The 18,846-nt window shown below is 48.8% G+C and overlaps 1 protein-coding gene across 4 annotated transcripts in view; it reads right to left on the bottom strand.

Annotated features, from left to right (window-relative positions):
- LOC119167684 (uncharacterized) overlaps positions 1-18,846 on the bottom strand; it is a 276,153-nt gene that overhangs the window by 20,766 nt on the left and 236,541 nt on the right. For all 4 annotated transcript variants that reach the window (XM_075865901.1, XM_037419204.2, XM_075865903.1 and 1 more), the window contains one exon: positions 1,076-1,176. In XM_075865901.1, coding sequence (XP_075722016.1) covers positions 1,076-1,176 — 101 coding nt within the window. The remainder of the gene's footprint in view (positions 1-1,075; positions 1,177-18,846) is intronic.

Genomic DNA, 18,846 nt, shown 5'->3' with positions numbered 1-18,846 from the left:
ACGATGACAACTTGATAAATTCGAGGTCATGGGCACCAGCGGTAATGAGTTGAGCCACGTCGTTTCTCTTCTAACGGCACTGTCTGCTCGCTTCACTCATCCAATGCCTGCCAGAAGATGCTGAAGGTACGCTGAGCAGACTTCGCTGAATGAATGAATACACTATAGGGGACTGTCGCCCTTCCTATTGGCTAATAGGCCCTGTAGCCTCCACAGTGCTGAAGGGAACCTCTGAAATGGTGTATAGACTGCTGCATGACTGGGGTCCAGCCTGTAAAGGGGCCTCAAAAATATGTGAGCTCAAAATCAGCTCAACTTTCCGTTTCACTTAAGAGGCTCAGCCATGTGAGATAGAGGGTCACAACACTCCCCTTAGATCAAGTGCATAGTGACACTAAGGACAGTAGCAGACACCCTTGTGAGGGGCTTCGCACAGTACCAGTGGATGTGGGCACAGGATACCTCAAGGAAACTTGCAACAAATGAACGAAGTCATGCAGCACATAAGCTCACCGAGTTATAGAAAGGCTGTCATGTTCACTTTGCAAAGAAACATTTGTTGTGCCCCTAATGGCCTTTCTAATGTCCTAAATGAGATGACAGAGGTCCTATGCCACGAGGTGCGACATGAGCAAGTCGCCCAGGCCGCTTGAACAAGAAGCAGTTCGTAATAGCAGCCTGGACAATGCTCAAAAAATATTTACCCAAAGGCTAACAAAACAGTGGTCACCTTAAGTGCAATCCTGTACCATTTATCACTTGTGTCCTCGAAGTACCTGTCACTGAAAATGAGGAATACGTATCCCAATTGCATTGTAGTGAACTTTCAAAGTCAACTTCCGTGCACAAAATCATTGCCATCACCAGTGTAGGCGACACTACTCAGTTTTGCACACAGCACAATGCCAATGAATGCACTTTATTACCTTAGAACAATAGTTCAATACTCACTAAAATTATGCTCAGCTGAGCTCGCTTGAACTCAGGTGCTGAGTGCCAACTTATGACTGAGATTTCTAGCCTATGATGGCAACATTTAACAAAAAGCTGTAATGTTGCAAAAATGAACACTCACTTTTCCAGCCTTAGTAGCATGGTCCGAAAACCGTCATTGTCCTCACCTCGCTCAAGCGTCAGCCATCGAAGCTGCTTTAATTTCCCAATGTTGACAAATGACTGCAGCAAAGAAGGCATGGCATTGCTTAACAAACTTGTAGAAACACATCGACAAACAAAGCCTCGTCAATTCCCTCTGACCTTGGAAATCATTAACTCTTTTGTTGTCGCACCAAAATGGCTATTTTTTATGTCTTGGGAATATAGTTTTTGCCAGTTTGAAAACTACTCCAGCATGCATTGCAGCATACAAAATTTTGCACAATGAAATGCTCTTTCTAAAAAATATAGTGTTACAGTTGAATAAAGAATGACTGGGTTTATTTACAGGGTGAGGATGAAATTAGGCAATCATAAGTAAAGCTGGAGTGCTCAGGCCATAGCAGACAACCTTGTCTTTCTCTCCCACATCACCGACACATACGACAGCCTGGCTCATACCGTAGCGATCCCCGGTTCACAGACGAAGCCCACTGGGTGAGTCCAAGTCACTGAACGGATTTGACTTGCTCGATTTGACTGACGACGACATGTCTCCAAGCGTGTCACGACCTACGTCAAGTCACTCAAGTGATCTACAATGACGAAGAAGCCTGTATACTAGATAAAAGGTTCTGGCATGAAGCATGTTTTCATTGGGGGGTCCACAACCACACAAACGAAAGAAATGGCAATACTTTTTTGCAGACTAGTTGGTTCATACTTGAAAAATTGATTTGCTGCACAAACTTGAAGGAAAACAAGGGAGACAGGAAAGAGCGCAGTATTGCTACAACAAAGAATTGCGTCAACAAATTTCTAGTTCTGCGGACTCTTTCCCACGTTACCTGAAGAAGCCACAAGCTGCTATGGCTTGCGTGAAACTGTGCTCTTTCCTGTCTCCCTTGTTTTCCTTCAAATTTGTGCAGCAAATCAATTTTTCACGAAAGAAATGGCATCATGGCGTTCATTGTATCGCTGATGCCATTGTGCACAAGCGATTTGGCGGGCTTCTTCAGCCCGGCACAATGTTTCCACCACGAACACATCGGCATGAAGCTAAAATGTGTAGTGTACACTTATCCCGAAGGAGTACGGCCACTGACGTGGGTCCGGTTGTAGTGAGCCGCAAGGCACGCGTTAACCGCTGCCGTGGCGAGAGCATGATACTGCTTAAGGTCGCAACTCTTTATTGCCTGTGGCAACACCGAAAGCGCAGTACAGAGCCCGTGGCAAAAGGCGCGGCAGGAAAGGAAATGGGCGTATCCATGCCACGGGTGAGAAGTACTACACAAGGTGCCGCAACCTGTCTCTGTGGGCGAAAGTGATTCACGGTGACACCATGACAAAAGGCCCAGTCGCTGGAGCGAGGGCCAAAGCTCTGCTCGTGTTGGCATATAAGAGCTATGAGGCGGCGTAGTATGACCACGCACTAGGACATGGCACGACAGCACCGCTCTTCTGCCTAGCGTTCGGTAAGGGGAGAAGGGGGGGGGGGGGGACAAAAGGTAAGCGTTCGCTGCGGGCGCGAGGCGCGGTTGGCGAAGTCCGAACGAGCCCCAAACAAAAGAAGCCGACAGACGGAAAAAAATGCGTGCTTACCCCATGTAGTTCCGGAGAAGTACTCTCTCACTCCTGACGCGCGCGCGCAAGACGCCCTGAGAGACTCTGTGCACGGTGCCACAGTCGACATCTGCTACTGGGTGAGGGGGGTCAAACGTCGCTCTCCGCTCCCCCAGCGCGGCTGACTATGGAGTCATGTCGGGACATGAGAACGGCGAAAAGAGGCGGCAAAGCCCGCGTAAAGGCGGCGGGCTAGTCTCGATTCTCACATTCCCCTCTGCTAAATTTGCCCTTTACCAGCTTGCAAAGGCAGCCGGACATCACCCATGCAGTTAAAATGACACTGCTATGAGCACCAGCTAACGTCATTTTAGCGCTGCAAACTGCTGCTAAAAAATTATGACAAAGAAGAAAACAATAATAATGAAAGAAACACATGACGCTATAACATGTTTGCGAAAAAAAAAAGAGCAAAGGAGGTAAGGCTAGAGTTTGTGGTGCTGAGGCAGGATAGCGTCCACCGCACAGAGGGGGGTTGCGGCAGAGCGTGATATTGTCCGCTGGGTGCGATGTCCGTGTGCGAGGTCAGAGGCACGAAAGGGGTTCACTGATGGCTCATGGCTGCTGTTGATTAGTCAGCAAGTCCGACGAACGCCGCTTTGGTGGGCGTTCGGGGGCCCCGCCTTTCTCAATGAATAACGGGGGAACCTCGCTGGGAAGCCGGGGCTCTCCAGGGATCAGGGAGGCCGAACTGAAATTGGCGTCCAGGCGTCCTGGCGTTGGCAGGCAGCATATAGCTGCTCTCAGCTGGCCTCGCGCAGGAGCCAAGGTAGAAGGGGCAGCAGGGGTCTCAGCAGGGCTTCTCGGCGACGGCCGAGAGCAGGGCACAGCTGGACTGTCTGACGTCAGTAGGTAAGGGCACTGAGCACCGCCAGTGTCCCCGTTGATGGGACGAAACCCCGACACGCACTCTTCCCGGGCACGCACAGAAGTGTCACACACGTACACATGCACATAAACACGCACACACACACACCACCAATGGCTGCGCGAACAAAGGTGCAAAGCGTCCTTCATCCCTATCTCCACGCATAAGCACCAATGTTGAAGTTCACAACTCCATTCGCCCTAATAAAGCACACAATAGTTAAACAGAGCAAGAATGACACTCAATATTAGGCAAAAAGAACACAAAACATAAAGTACAAATGAACACTTAAATACGAAACACTGGCAGCAAACTGGGTGGCGTCGCCTTCTTTACAAGAATAGGCCGTAAAGAAGCTAACCATACTGAGGCTATGCAGTAAACTGAGAGCCTTCGGTTGCGAAGAAGTCTACCATCCAGCACGAAAGCACAAAGGTGACCACTTCCTCAGTTTATATCAGTGTGGGTTCCGAATGTGGTCCGCCCCCCGGGTGAGCCCTGTAGCTTGCGCAAAGTGCTCCAGCGCGCTGGCCCGAGCTTGTCACGCCGTGACAAAGGGTATGAGGCCTGCGATATGGGCACGGCTGAATTTTACCGAATGAAAATCTGCGTGCGTCTGCAGTCTGTGTGTGTCTCCTCGTCTTTGAGCTGGCATTGAATGTCGCTGGTCACCGGATTTGCCAACTCCCCCAAAATTTAGGAAGGCAGGAAAGAAACCAGTTGAGCGACTCTCGGATGTTCGAACTGCGAATGTGAGCTCACTCAAATGGTCTGCCCAGCCGTTTTGACTTTCGGCAAACGCCGCCAACATCAGTTTGAGCGTACGATTGACATGCTCCGTCAAATTGTATTAGGGATGGTAGGGTGAAGTGGTGCAGTGAATAATTCTGAGAGAACGGCACGTGAAACCGAACACTCGAGCGATGAAATACGAAGCATTGTTCGTTATAAGCCTTCCCGGAAAGCTAAACCGGCAAAACAGCTGCAGCTTCTCAAGCACCACTTGCGCTGTCACCATCCCAAGAGGATACAATTCCACCTATTTCGAAAAGTGATCAACAACTACCATCAGGTGAATGAACCTCTGCTTCCTTTTGGGAAGCGGGCCCATTAGATCGCAGGTAGCCACTTGCCATGGACGCTCACTGACAATCAGTTTTATTAGACCGGGCGGTATGCCACCCCTTGGTTTCACAGTTTAACAGACACGGCAAGATTGGCAATAGCGAAAAATGTCACGCTTCACGCTGGGCCAACTCACATTGCGGCTCAGTTTTGAAAAACTGTCGAGCCATTCAGGTGACCAGCGATGGGTTTGTCATGAGAAGTTCGCAACAGTGCGGCTCTCAGACTTTTGAGCATAACCACCTTAAACGGGTCGATGGACTCGTCGTAAGTGGCTATATACTTCAGCAAGAGCACGTCATGGTGCAGCAAATATGAAGCCGCCAGGGCTCAGCGACATACGCTGTTCCAGCCCCCTATTCACAGCCGCTACAGAGCAAGCAGCGTATACAGCGCTCCGTCTTCGAGACTTGAAACGGATCACTTTGCTGAGCCTTCAGTAGCTCTTCGCTGCCGAAAGCGATTACCATTCTCCCAAAGGGAAGCATAGTAATCGCTTTCGATTCTGGTATCGCGCCCACTCAAGACCGCAGCAATCGCCGCATGCAGGGCGTCACGGGTTCACTCTCGGCATCGTGGCCTTCGGAAAGCTCCCCCGCACGGCCGCTTACTTGGATAGCAGCCACTTACTTGGATAGCAGCAACCGTCGCTGTGGCGAGAACACGGTACTGCTAATGTTCGCAACACTTTGTCTGCGGCAACACCAAAACCCAGTACTGAACCCGTTGAAACAGGGGCGGCTGGAAAGCAAATGGGCTTATCCACGCCCCAGGCAAAAAGTACTACACAGGGTGTTGCAAGCACATCTCCGTAGGCAAAGGTGATTCACAATGACACTGAGACAAAGGGGCCTGGTCGCTCGAGCGAGGTCAAAAACTCTGCTCCTGTTGGCTTCCGAGAGGTACAAGTCAATGTAGTATGACCACGCACTATGACACCGCACGGCTCTTCGACCTAGCGTTCAGTAGGGGGGCGACAAAAAGTAAACGTTTGCCACAAGTGCAAGTCGCCGTTCGCGAAGTCCAATGAGCTCCAAACCATAGGAGTCGATAGACAAAAAATAAATGCGTGCTCACCCTCAGCTGTCTTGGAAAAATCTGACTCACTTCCGACGCGCGCGCGTGAAACGTCCCGAGAGACTCCGCGCACGGCACCACAGTTGACATCCGTTAGCGTCTGAGAGTGGTTAAACGTCACTTCCCGCTCCACCAGCGTGGCAGACCGCGAAGGTGGGAAGTCATGCCGGGACATGAGAACGGCAGAAATAGGCAGCAAAGCCCGCGCAAGGACAGCGGGCTAGCCTCAATTCCCACAAATTAAAGGATCATTTCAAGAGAGCCGCGCGGTGATCAAGTGTAGAGCAGGTAGAAAGGCGTGCAGTCCGTCGTCTCGTGCTTCGCTGTATTGTATGCGTAGGTAATAAAGGGTAATATCTCATCCCAGTTTTTGTGGTTGAACGAGATGTACATAGCGAGCATGTTATAAGAGTTCGGTTCGTACGTTCCAAAAACCATTCATCTGGCGATGGTATGGTGTCGAACGTCTTAACTGTGAAGTGCAGAGGGGAAGCAATTTTTCCACAGTGTCCGCATTGAAGTGGCGAGCACTGTCACTGATGATTACTCGAGGTGGACTGACCATGGCAAAGAACTACAGAGCATAACAAAAAGGGAGTGACATCATCAGATGTGTAAGATGGTATTGCAGCGGTTTCGGTGTATCTGGTAAGGTGGTCGCCGCACACTGTTAACCAGTGGTTGTTCTTCGAAGATCGCGATAACGGGCCCAATAGGTCGATGCCAACCTGCTCAAAAGGTGTAGTAGGTGCCTTTACAGAGTGAAGAAGGCCACGCAGGGCACTGGTCGGTCGTTTGTGACGCTAGAACTTCTCCCAGCTCGAAACGTATTACTTCGTATTATCTTGCATTTGAGGCCAGTAAAAACGCTGCTGTGCTTGACATGAAGTGCGAATTAATCCAAGGTGTCAGGTACAAGACTGTCAGGTACAATCACTAAATAATGTGCCCCAGTTGCTGAGTAACTAGTATTGCACAGCTGTCTATCATAAAAGCGAAAGCAACCACTGCCTTTGAGATTCCGAGCGTCAACGAACAAAGGGTCTAAATATAAATCATTCAATTGTTCTCGTTTAAAGATATTGGCGTCAGGAAACGTGTGAGAGACCGCAGCAAAACAAATGTCGAGGGTATCTGCACTGTCTTCTGTCATGGTCATGGGTACGCGAGAAAGGCAATCAGCGTCCGAATAACATCTTCCACTTCTGTACAAAGTACTGAAGTAAAATTCTTGTAAACATAAAGGCCATTGTGCAAGGTGGCCAGAAGGGTCTCGGAGGGTAACAAGTCAACATAATAAATGATGGTCTGTCAAAATTGTGAACAGATGGCCATAGAGGTAACAACGAAACTTCTGAATGGTGAATACAGCCACTAAACATTCTAGCACTGTCACCATATACTCTATTTACTCGCGTAATGAACGCACTCGCATAATAAATGCACCCCCTACTCCAGTCATCAAAATTTACATTTTTTCTTCTTGTGTAATAAACGCACCCCCTACATTCATTTATTCAATCATTCATTTTTCAATTCCAAGAAGCCTTTTACAACCAGTTGGGGGGTCCCTCAGGCGAAAAGCGGTTGAAAAACCACTTGAGAGTGCCTGAGGCCCGACGTACATGGCAGCAGTTTCGAAATTAAAGCTCTTAAAAAATTTCCTGTAATGTAAGTAAGGCAATTCGAAGGAAAAAATTAGAAGAATATTCTACCAATTCAACAGTAAAACAAATAGACACAGACCAAACTAGTATCTATGTATCTGCACTCATGAATACACTAAACAGTATCAAAATAAACAAAACAGACACTGAAAAAAAAATGTGATACATCAAGTAATGATAACATAGCATGATAAAAAGAAAGATACTAGGCCAGGGTGAAGAAATATTCAAGCATTTCTCTTTTTGTGAACATTAAAAAGTTCGGCTCATTATTTATATATTTATTTATTCATCCACTGCAGTCTCGCTAACCGACACTTGGCGCCTCCTCACCCGTTCGATTTCTTCTGTTTTTGATTACTTTTCCAACCCCCCCCAACCACCTCAGCTCACTCCCTCCCCTCTTTTGCCTGTTGCCAGGTGCCGCATTGCTGTTCTTTCTATCTGTAAAAAATGCATCCCCTACATACATCCGCTACAGTCCCGCTAACCAAAACCTGGCGCCTCTTCACCCGTTGGCTCTTTTCTGTTTTTTATTACTTTGCCGACCCCCTAAACCACCTCAGCTCACCCCCTTTAGCCACTGCCGCATGCCTATTGCTTTTCTCTCTATCTGTGCACTGCACGTCCCTCGTCTTATTTGTGGGCCACAGCGGGGTTCATGAGCGGTGCGCCAATCGATGTCGGTCGCTTTCCGCGAACTCCCCCCCCCCCCCCCTTCTTTTTTAGCCTACTTTTTTTTTCTTCACTCTAATTGTCCCTCTTTTCATTCACTGTTCTCCAGTGAGTGCACACTTTTGGTCACCCCTCAAGATCTCAAGCAAATTTTACTGTTGCGGTTAAACTATTGCAAGAAAAGATAGCCGCAAAGAGATTTTATAGCGTGTGCGGGTGCCCCGGGGACAGCTTGTAGAAGATAGCGCCATCAACAATCGAAGATGAGTAAAGTGCAACAAAGAAGCTGTTTTCAAACAGTGCACGCGTATGTAAACTGCGAAAGGCTAAGCAACCTGACTTTTTTTTTTTGCATTACCACATTTTTTTCTTCTCCCGAAAAAGGTTTCATAAAATTGACCCCGTGTCATAAACGTACTCCCCACTTTGCTCTGATTTTTCAAAAAAAAAATGTGTTCATTACAAGAGTAAATACGGTAATTCCTTTAAGCCTTGCTTAGACACTGACTTGTATGAGTAACAAAATGCTCTGCATTATTATGGCTCTGAACAAGCACGCCTCCAATGCCACTTTAACTTGCGTCCCTGTGCACTTCAAGTAGGAGGAGACGGATCGAAATGATGAAGAATAGGTTTTGATGTCAGTAAAAGCTTCAGTTCAGAAAATGCGGCATCACATTCAGATGTCCACTCGAATGGGCTGTCTTTTCGCAGCAAGTTCGTCAATCGAATTTGATCGATTGATATGTGGGGTTTAACGTCCCAAAACCACCATACGATTATGAGAGACGGTGTAGTGGAGGATTCCGGAAATTTCGACCACCTGGAGTTCTTTAACGTGCACCCGAATCTGAGCACACAGGCCTACAGCATTTCTGCCTCCATCCATCGTAAATACAGTTGCCGCAGCCGAGATTCCATCCCCCGACCTGTGGGTCAGCAGCTGAGTACCTTAGCCACTATACCACCGCGGCAGGGCAGGTCGTCAATTGGTGCACGACGTTCGCGAATCTGGACACAAAGCAACGAAAGTAGAAACATAAGCCCAAAAACCTGCGAAATTCCTTTAGTGTCTGGGGTGGTTTGAATGTGCTGATTGCTTTGGTTTTGTGGGGATCTGACCTGACACCATCTTTGTCAAATAGGTGACTGAGAACTGATGCTTGTCGTTCACCAAACCGACACTTATTATAGTTCAAAATCAAGCCAGTCTTTCCAACAGTTTAAAACAGGGCTCAAATGGACGTTATGCTCTTCGAAGATACATTTGTGGCATACTTTTCTTCTTCTTCTGGCATGACACACTTGTGACATAAGCTAGTAGTGGGTAGTCTGCTGAGGATAAAAAAGAGGAGGAGTTGGAACAATGGTGGAGATGCATTAATAAACCGCGCTGTGTTTTCGGAACCACGTTTCAGAGTGCTATATCTATTGGTGACCCGAACTACGAACGTGACCTTCCGTGGAGCAGCGTGAGAATCTCGACAGCCTCAGCCCTGGTACCGCTGCCACTGCACCCAGCCTTGTACCCTCTTCGTGTGTCGTTGGAGGTACTGCTACCATGACGCTACCACAGCTGTGGCTTGCCGATCCCTCCTTATCATTCATTCAAGTCGAGAACGAGTTCCGCATTCATCGCATCACGTCAGAAGTTCGCAAGCATGAGCTCCTGGTTGAAGCGTCCCCGCCACAGGCAATGGCCGAAATACGAGACATCCTCGTGGGCCCGCCTGGTGACACTCCATATACGACAGTCAAACAGGCTCTTCTTCATCGACTCGTTCCGCCTAAGCATCGGCGCATTCAGCAACTTCTGTGCAACGAAGAGCTCGGGGACCAGCCGGACGGCTCGGAAACATCCATATTACGTGAGTTATTTCTACAGCGTCTTCCACCTACCATGCGAATGGCTCTTGTCCTAGTTCCGGATAAGCCGCTGTCGGAGCTGGCAGAAATGGCCGATGACATGATGGACGTTGCTCCGGCAGTCATAAACACTGCCCACAGCTCTCCGATTTCCGAGGCAGATTCCCTTCGAGAAATGGTAAAAGATCTTGCAGCTTAAGCCGCCAACTTGCGTCTGCAATTGCTGAGCATTCGCAATTTAAATGACCAGCCTCGTCCACATCGACCATATTTCACGTCGGCTGCTTTGCAACAGCCCCTCCACCAGCCCGAGCACTGCTTTTTACCGCAGCGCAGAACACATGCTATTATCACCGGCGTTTTCGTGCCGCGGCTCGCAGATGTGTGCCACCTTGCTCATGGTACATGGGAAACGCTCCGGCCGATCGTCAATAACAGCGGCGGGCGATCAAGGTAAAGCATCAAGCCGCCTCTTCCACATCACCGACAGAACCACAGGTCTGCGCTTGCTGGTGGACACTGGAGCAGAAGTCAGCATAATTCTAGCGTCCAAAACTGACCGGCGTCTTCGTGAGAAGTCAACTCCTTTACAAGCGATCAATTCTTCGGTCATCGCAACTTACGGACAGAAGTCTCTGACCCTTGATCTCGGTCTTAAGAGGAAACTGCAGTGGTTATTTTGGATAGCAGACGTATGCTACGCAATCTCAGGCGCCGATTTCCTAAGGCATTTTCATCTGCTCGTGGGTATGAACCGCTGTCGCCTGGTGGATAGCTATACCGGCTTATCAGTCAATGGTTTTCTGTCACGCACTACGGCCCTAAACCCCACTTTCGTGAAACCGCCCACGTCACCATATACAGCTCTTCTCAACGTGTTTCCAGAGATTACAACGCAGTCTCCCATGATCAAGACCCCCAAGCACACTGTGACCCACTGCATCGTTACCACAGGCCCACCAGTTCACTGCCGCCCTCGCCGACTTGGCCCTGATAAACTTCAAATTGCTCGCAACGAGTTTGAGCATATGTTACAGTTGGAAATTATTCGGCCGTCATCAAGCTCGTGGTCGTCAGCGCTACACATGGTTCCCAAGAAGGACAATGACTGGCGGCCCTGTGGTGATTATCGAGCTCTCAATGCAGTCACCGTTCCAGATCGATACCCGTTACCCAATATTCAGGACTGTACTGCCTTTTTAACCGGCACAACTGTATACTCGAAGATTGATCTTGTGAAAGCTTATCACCAGATCTCCGTTGAGCCTTCTGACATTCCCAAAACTGCAATTATTACCCCATTTGGGCTCTATGAGTATTTACGAATGCCTTTCGGTTTCAGAAACGCAGCTCAGTCATTTCAGCGTTTTATAGACAAAGTCACAAGAGGCTTGCCGTTTTGTTTCACCTATATCGACGATCTTTTCGTTGCCAGCAAGGACGCTGAAACACACAAGGCCCATCTATGTCAGCTTTTCACTCGACTGCATGATTACGACCTTGTCATCAATGTAGAAAAGTGTCAGTTTGGAGTCTCGGAGATAGCATTTCTCGGACATCAGATCACTAAACAAGGCATCACTCCTCTACCTGACAAAGTTCAAGCAATCCTTGAGTACCTGCCTCCCACATTCATACGCAGTCTACGGCATTTTCTTGGACTCGTCAATTTTTATCGCCGCTTCATCCCTACATGCTCTACACTGCTGTAGCCTCTGGAAGCACTACTCTCGACTTCGCAAGCCAAGTCAGCCGCACTTCCCTGGGACACGGTCGCGGATCAAGCTTTTGCCGCCGTTAAGGCCAAGCTCGCCCAGGCCACCCTTCTGCACCACCCTTCACCAAGTGCTCCCACTAGCCTCATGGTGAACGCTTCTTCAGAGGCAGTTGGGGCCGCTCTTCATCAATGAATCAATGGTGCATGGGCTCCGATTTCCTTCCTTTCCCGCAAGTTACGCAACACTGAGCGCCATTATAGTACTTTCGGACGGTAGCTCCTCGTGGCCTACCTGGCGGTGAAGCATTTCAGGTACTTCCTTGAAGGGCAACAATTTGCCATTCTTACCGATCACAAGCCCCTTGTTTCGGCTTTACGCTCCTGCAGTGCCACGCAAACTTCTAGAGAACTTCGACACCTTGCTTTCATTGCCGAATTCACCACAGACATACGTTATGTAAAAGGCAGCTTTAACAGTGCAGCAGACGCTCTCAGTCGTATTACCATCAATGCAACGACAGGCACCACCGACCTTTCATCGTCCTCGCTCGTGGAGGCACAGGCATTAGACGATGAGCTTCCACGACTCCGATCCTCTACTTCCCTCCGACTGGAACAAGTCAACTTTCCCGACAACGACGTTACGCTCTGGTGCGATGTTTCACACAACTGCACTCGTATCTATGTTCCTTCACAGCTTCATCGTGCTGTTTTCGACACCCTACACTCCATCTGCCATCCAGGCGTAAGAGCTACGCAACATCTGGTCACTGAACGCTATGTCTGGCCGCGCATACGCGCTAACATTCGTGACTGGGTTTGCACTTGCAGAGCATGTCAGCGTATCAAGTTGCAACGGCACACCAAGCCTCCATGGGGAAAATTCCCTCTCCCTGATGCACGTTTCGACACCATTCATTTGGACATTGTCCGGCCATTACCTCCATTTCGGGGAAATACGTATTGGCTTACGTGTATTGACAGGTACACTAGGTGGCCTGAAGCAGCTCCAATGCCTGACATCGTGGCAGAAACAGTTGCTCGTACCTTTCTTGCTACCTGGATTAGCTGTTTCGGTGTACCATCAACGGTGACTACTGATTGAGGCAGACAGTTTGAGTCAGCGCTTTTCATCTCTGTCACATCTCTACTGGGTTGTGCACGTATTCGCACAACTGCGTATCATCCAGCATCAAATGGCTTAGCGGAGAAACTCCACTGTCATCTAAAAGCAGCACTCAACTCGCAGCCTCACGCCGAAGATTGGGTATCACATCTTCCCATCGTGCTTCTCGACCTGCCTTCAACACTTCGGCCAGAACTTGCCCGCTCTGTAGCCGAGATGGTGTATGGCTGCACGCTCCGTTTGCCTGGTGACCTCGTGAGCCCCGTTACTACGCTGAGTGTTTCGGATCCATCTTCTTTCGTCCAGCGTCTGCGGATCTTCATGCAAGCAAAACTTGCGCCCATCACCAACTTCAGCTCACACTAAGAACGAAGTTTTTCTGCCGGCAAACCTACAGACATTGTTCGTGTCGATGCGTCTCGCCGTGCTCTTCAGCCTCGTTATGACGGTCCTTTCCCAGTCATCAAGCGTTCTGAACATCATTTTACAATCCTGCGCAATGGGCATGAAGACACAGCCAGCATTGAAAGGATCAAGCCGACACCCATTCTGACAAGCTGCGTTTAATCATTTTTTTTTCTTCAAGTGCCCACGGCCACGTGTCTGCAGGGGGGCCTATCTGTGGCATACTTTTCTTCTTCTTCTGGCACGACACACTTGTGACATAAGCTAGTACTGGGTAGTCTGCTGAGGAGAAAAAAAGAGGAGGAGTTGGAACAATGGCGGAGATGCATTAATAAACCGCGCTGTGTTTTCAGAACCGCACCGCGTTTTAGAGTGCTATACAGTAAAAGCTCGTTTAACCAGACCTCGTTAACTCAGAAATTCGGTCAACACGGACTCCCGGCGCAGTCCCGGCAAAACTGTGTACATTTCAATGAGGACAAATGCTCATTGATTCAGACGGATTTAACCGCGCACTGGTTATCTCGGACAACTCCGAAGAGGGCTATCGGGACTCGAGAGTCGTGCGATCTCGGCGGCGAAAGGGCTCAAGCACCGCTTGCCATAACCGACAGCAGAACTGGAGTTTTTGAGAAACCGAACCTGAGCAAACTACAGCAGAATATGACCATGATGAAAGTAAATGAGGGGGAAGTGGCTAGGTGGCGCTAGTCACTGCCCGGCGGAAGCGCTTGGGCCACCGGCGCATCCAGTGTCTACTAACAGCTGCTCGCTACGCTCATGCTACGCCTACTGATGTACTTCGTGTCTTGGTTCTTTGTGTTGTGACTTAGCGTGTTGCGGCTGTGTTTGTGCGTGTTGCCGCCGCCGTCGCGCTTCATGGTGACCGTCACAGGAGTTAAGCGGCCACAGCAGCCAGCAAATGATTTTCAACAAAAGGTTATGATATTGAAAGAAGTGAACGCCGGTGTTTCTCGACAGGAGATAATGAAAAAGTACGATGTTAAGAGAAGCACCTTAAGCGACTACGTCAAGAACAAATAAAAAATTTTCAAGGCGTTTGACAGCGGCCAATTCACCGGAAAACGAAAACGATTAAGAACGGCAGCACACTTGAAGCTGGAAGACGCACTTCTGGGGTGGATAACAGACATGCGGAACAGCCAGCTTCCCTTGAATGGACCGTTGATCTGTCAGCAAGCAAAAAGGTACGCAATGAGAATGAACATCGAATCTTTCAGTGCGTCTGAAGGCTGGTTTGCCCGCTTTAGAGAAAGGCACGGGTTGGTCTTTCGAAACGTGTGCGGGGAAAAAGCAGCAGTGGATGAACGGCGTATTGCTGACTGGAAGACAACTCAGCTTCCCCAGTACCTGGCTCGTTATGAGCCTGCCAACGTCTTCAGTGCCAATGAAATGGCTCTCATTTTTAAAGCCTTGCCGGACAAAACAATCCCGTTCAAGGGCAACCCATGCGTTAGAGGGAAGAGGAGTAAAGAAAGGATCACTGTGCTTTTCGCTTCAAACATGTCGGGCACCGAGCGCCTGCCCCTGCTAGTCATCGGAAAGGCACGTAACCCAAGGTGTTTTAAGAACATTCACCATTTTCCTGTGCAATATCGTGCCAGGAGAAAGGCTTGGATGACTTCGGATATTTTCCAAGCTTGGCTGCGCCAACTCGACCACCGCTTCTCCACTAACAAGCGCAAGCTTTTACTTCTAGTTGACAACTGCAGTGCTCATACCAGAGTGACAGGGCTAGAGTGCATCGAACTTTTATTTCTACCTGCAAACACGTCGGCTGCTCTGCAACCACTGGATCATGGGATAATTCAGCACGTAAAAAGCAGGTACAGAAAGCATGTACTGGAACGGATCTTGCTGTGCAAGGAAGCAGGGCAAGAATATGACCTGAGTCTCCTGACCGCAATCCACATTTTAGAGCATGTCTGGAGCAACACGCCACCCGGGGTCATTGCAAATTCTTTTTGGCACAGCAGCTTTGTCCGCCCTGACGACTCGGATATTCCTCCATAGGCCACTTCAGAGGACACCCGCGAGCCCACTGGAAATATGGACGACGAGGTGAATGACATGCGTTTTGACTCTCTCCTTTCTAGTGGCGTCCAGATTTTAGACTACGTCGCCATAGACTATCATGTTGCGCGTGCTGGTTTGCTGACTGACGATGATATATTATCGGAAGTGCTTGAGGAGGACAAAAATCACTGTTTTGATAATGACGACCATAATGAGCCGACGCGATGTCGCCGCACCATGCAGGAGGCCGCCGAAGCCCTCGCTGTCCTCGAGGAGTTCTGCGTTTTTTTTTTGCGATAGTGAACGTGCGCACCACCACCTGATGGGATTAAATAAGATCATTCTGCCAGAAATTCCGACGGTGAGACAAGCAAAAATAACGCACTTTTTTAAGAAATAAAGGTTTGTCAGAGCCGTGTACATTTTCCTTTTGTTTTCATGGTCCATTCGATAATACCAAATTCGATTAACTCGGACATTTTCTCCAGTCCCGTGAAATCCAAGTTAACGAGCTTTTACTGTACGTGCAAAAATAACCACCCAGGTAGCATAAGCACACCTCTCATTTAAGACCATGAGTGACAGAGTCCATAAATCTTTCAAAGGTGTCGGGGCATCGCAAAGCCCAAACGACATCACACTGAATTGGTACAGCCCATCAAGCATCCCGAATGCGGTCTTCTCCTTGTCTGAAGGGTGCATAGGTATCTGCCAATATCTTAATCGTAGGTCTACTCAAGAAAAGTACGAAGCCAAATGTAAGCAGTCAACTGCATCGCCAATACGAGGCAACAGATATTCATCCTTTTTGGTAATGGCATTGAGTCTTCTGTAATCAATGCAAAACTGCTAGAAACCATCTTTATTTTTAATCTAGATGACAGGTGGTGCGCACAGGTTACACGACTCTTCCATGACACCCTTTTTCAGCATTTCCCGAACCTGGTCGGCGGCGATAACTTTGCGATCTGATGACGACACTGGGTAAGGTTTCGCCGGATTGAATGAGGAGTGCTGGTGTCAATCCTAGGCTGAGGGCGAGAACATGGTAAAGGCAGTGGCATCTCCTCTTGGCAAAAATTAAACACAGAAGCGTGTCATCTCAACAGGTGGTGTAATGTCTGCTGCACATAAGACCGCAAAGTGGCGCTAATCATGCCTACGATCTGCGACTCCGAACAGCAATTGTGCACGCAAAAGACTGTACTTTTTTCGCTTTCATCGTTCCTAATGACCGCAATAGAATCTTATTTCGATAGAAGCTTCTTTTCCCGAGGGAGCATAAGCGGTACTGGCGAACAGTTCAGTGCCCACAGATAGGTTGCCCCTTCATCAACAGATACCAGACAGTGACATCTCCTCTTGGCAAAAATTAAACACAGAAGCGTGTCATCTCAACAGGTGGTGTAATGTCTGCTGCACATAAGACCGCAAAGAGACACGAGTATGCCTTTCTTTGCACATTGAACGATGGCAGGTTCAATGACGGCGTCAAAAGATGTCGCAGATATTGAGGCGAATATGACAACTGACTTCATTGACCACAATGGCACTGTCAATTCAACGAAAATAATCAGAGCATCCTCCATGGCCTGCTGTGACTCATCGGCGAGGGCAGGAACAATGTCACTGCTGACGGAAAGTTCACCAGTGCCCCAGTCGACGAAAGCACCACACCCTAAGAGAAAGTCATGACCGAGAATGATATCATAGATACAATGCTTCAGTACAAGAAACTCTTTTGGGAACACCTTTCCTGCCAATAAGACGTTGATGGCACAAACTCCGGGAGGATAGAGTACTCCCCCCCTCTCCCCAATGCCACAAAATCATGTTGATTTGCCCCAAGAAAACATACCTTTGCGGCCAATGCGATTTTCAAAAGACTCATGATTGATATGGTGGTGCCAGTTTCCACCAAAGCGCTTGTACAAAAGCCATCTGTTCACCCACATATCTTTTTCATGGACATTATAACTGGCGGAGGCATCTGAGGCGAATCCTGTTGTGTGACATCACCTCCATCAGTCGCACTGACTAGTTTCCTGGCGGCGGTGATGATGACAGATGTCCCGATGAAGAGGAGTGATGCAGTCGGCCAGAGGGAGGCGTCAAACTACGGTTCGAAGTGGGAGAACTGCCACGGGGATTCTCTCGTCATGAGGTACTCCTGGAATGGGCGGGCCAATGATCGTTGTCGTGACCAGTCCCAGCTGGAGGAAACGCTTATGAGGAATCATATCGTAATATCGGCTCTTTCTGTCAACGACAGAACCAAGCTATATGCCCGGCGATACCGGGACGGTAGTGCACAGGGGCTTGGGGGTATGCATTGTACTCCTGGAAGGCATTACGTTGACGTGGAGGTGGCACAGATACATCTTCATTCGGGATGTGATAGGTGTTGGCCAGCTTGCGGGGATAACTGAAAGAGTCTTCGTACCTCGGCAGCGGGTAGTTATTGAGCTGTGCCCTTGGTGGTGATGATGGCCTGTACTTGTAGTTATCGAGGCCTCTTGCGACAATTGACACAAACTAGCAAGAGGGAAGCGGCACGGGTGTAGCTTGATACGGCGTTGGGCGAGCATGTCAAGTGAGCTCTTCTCGAATCATCTAGCGTATTGTCAACGTGATATCAAGTGGCATGTATTCGCTAACACACGCCACAGTAGTCACTTTCGGTAGGTGACCGAACTTGGGAGTGATACGTCGCATCTTCAGGGTCCCAAAGGTACGATAGTGGCTTATGACATTGGTTACCATGCCGAGGCTCTCTTTGCTGATGAGGAACTGATATACATCCTCAGCAATTCCCTTTAACAGGTGGCCAACTTTGTCTTCCACTGAAATAGAAGGGTTGGCAATCTTGCAAAGTTTCAAGATCACCACAATATAGGTTGTGCACGTCTCTTCTGGAATCTGAACTCTCTGCAATAATGTTTGTTCGGCTTGCTTCTTCTTGGATACGAAGTCTCCTAAGCATGCCTCTATTTCAGAAATGAAGCGATCCCATGATGTCACGGCATCTTCATGGTTCTTATACCACACGAGCACTGTGCCTACTAAGGAAAATACTACATTAGTCAGCTTGGTCGCTGCGTCCCACTGGTAGTATTTTACTCACCCATTTGTAGAGTTTGAGCCAGGTGTCCACATCCTCGCCCTATATGCCACCGAATGTGCGAGGCACTATCAGATCCTGTTGTAATCAGGCACCAGCCGTGCCTGAACTTGGCACTAGCGGGTCTGTTGGGACTGGTGAAAGGTCTGCAGCTGCAGGGATCAGGTTCCCTTCTTTGCAGTGAGACATCTAAGCTGCCAGTGGTAAGAGGGGCAGTCCAGCAATGTGGTGGCTTCGTCGTAGATCCGGCGCTTGAAGAATCAGGTTGCTTGGTTAATTACCCCACACCTCCACCACAAATCTGTTACCGTTGAACAAAGGGTGACTGGGTTCATTTACAGTGTGAGGATGAGTTTAGGCAATCATAAGTAAAGATGGAGTCCTCAGGCCACACAAGACAATCCCATCTTCCTCATCCACATCACTGGCACATAACACAGCTCG

Source organism: Rhipicephalus microplus, chromosome 6 (genome assembly GCF_043290135.1).
Source record: "Rhipicephalus microplus isolate Deutch F79 chromosome 6, USDA_Rmic, whole genome shotgun sequence".
Classification (NCBI taxonomy): Eukaryota; Metazoa; Arthropoda; class Arachnida; order Ixodida; family Ixodidae; genus Rhipicephalus; species Rhipicephalus microplus.
The sequence above is the reverse complement of the archived record's forward strand: the minus strand, read 5'-3'. Positions and strand labels throughout refer to the sequence as shown.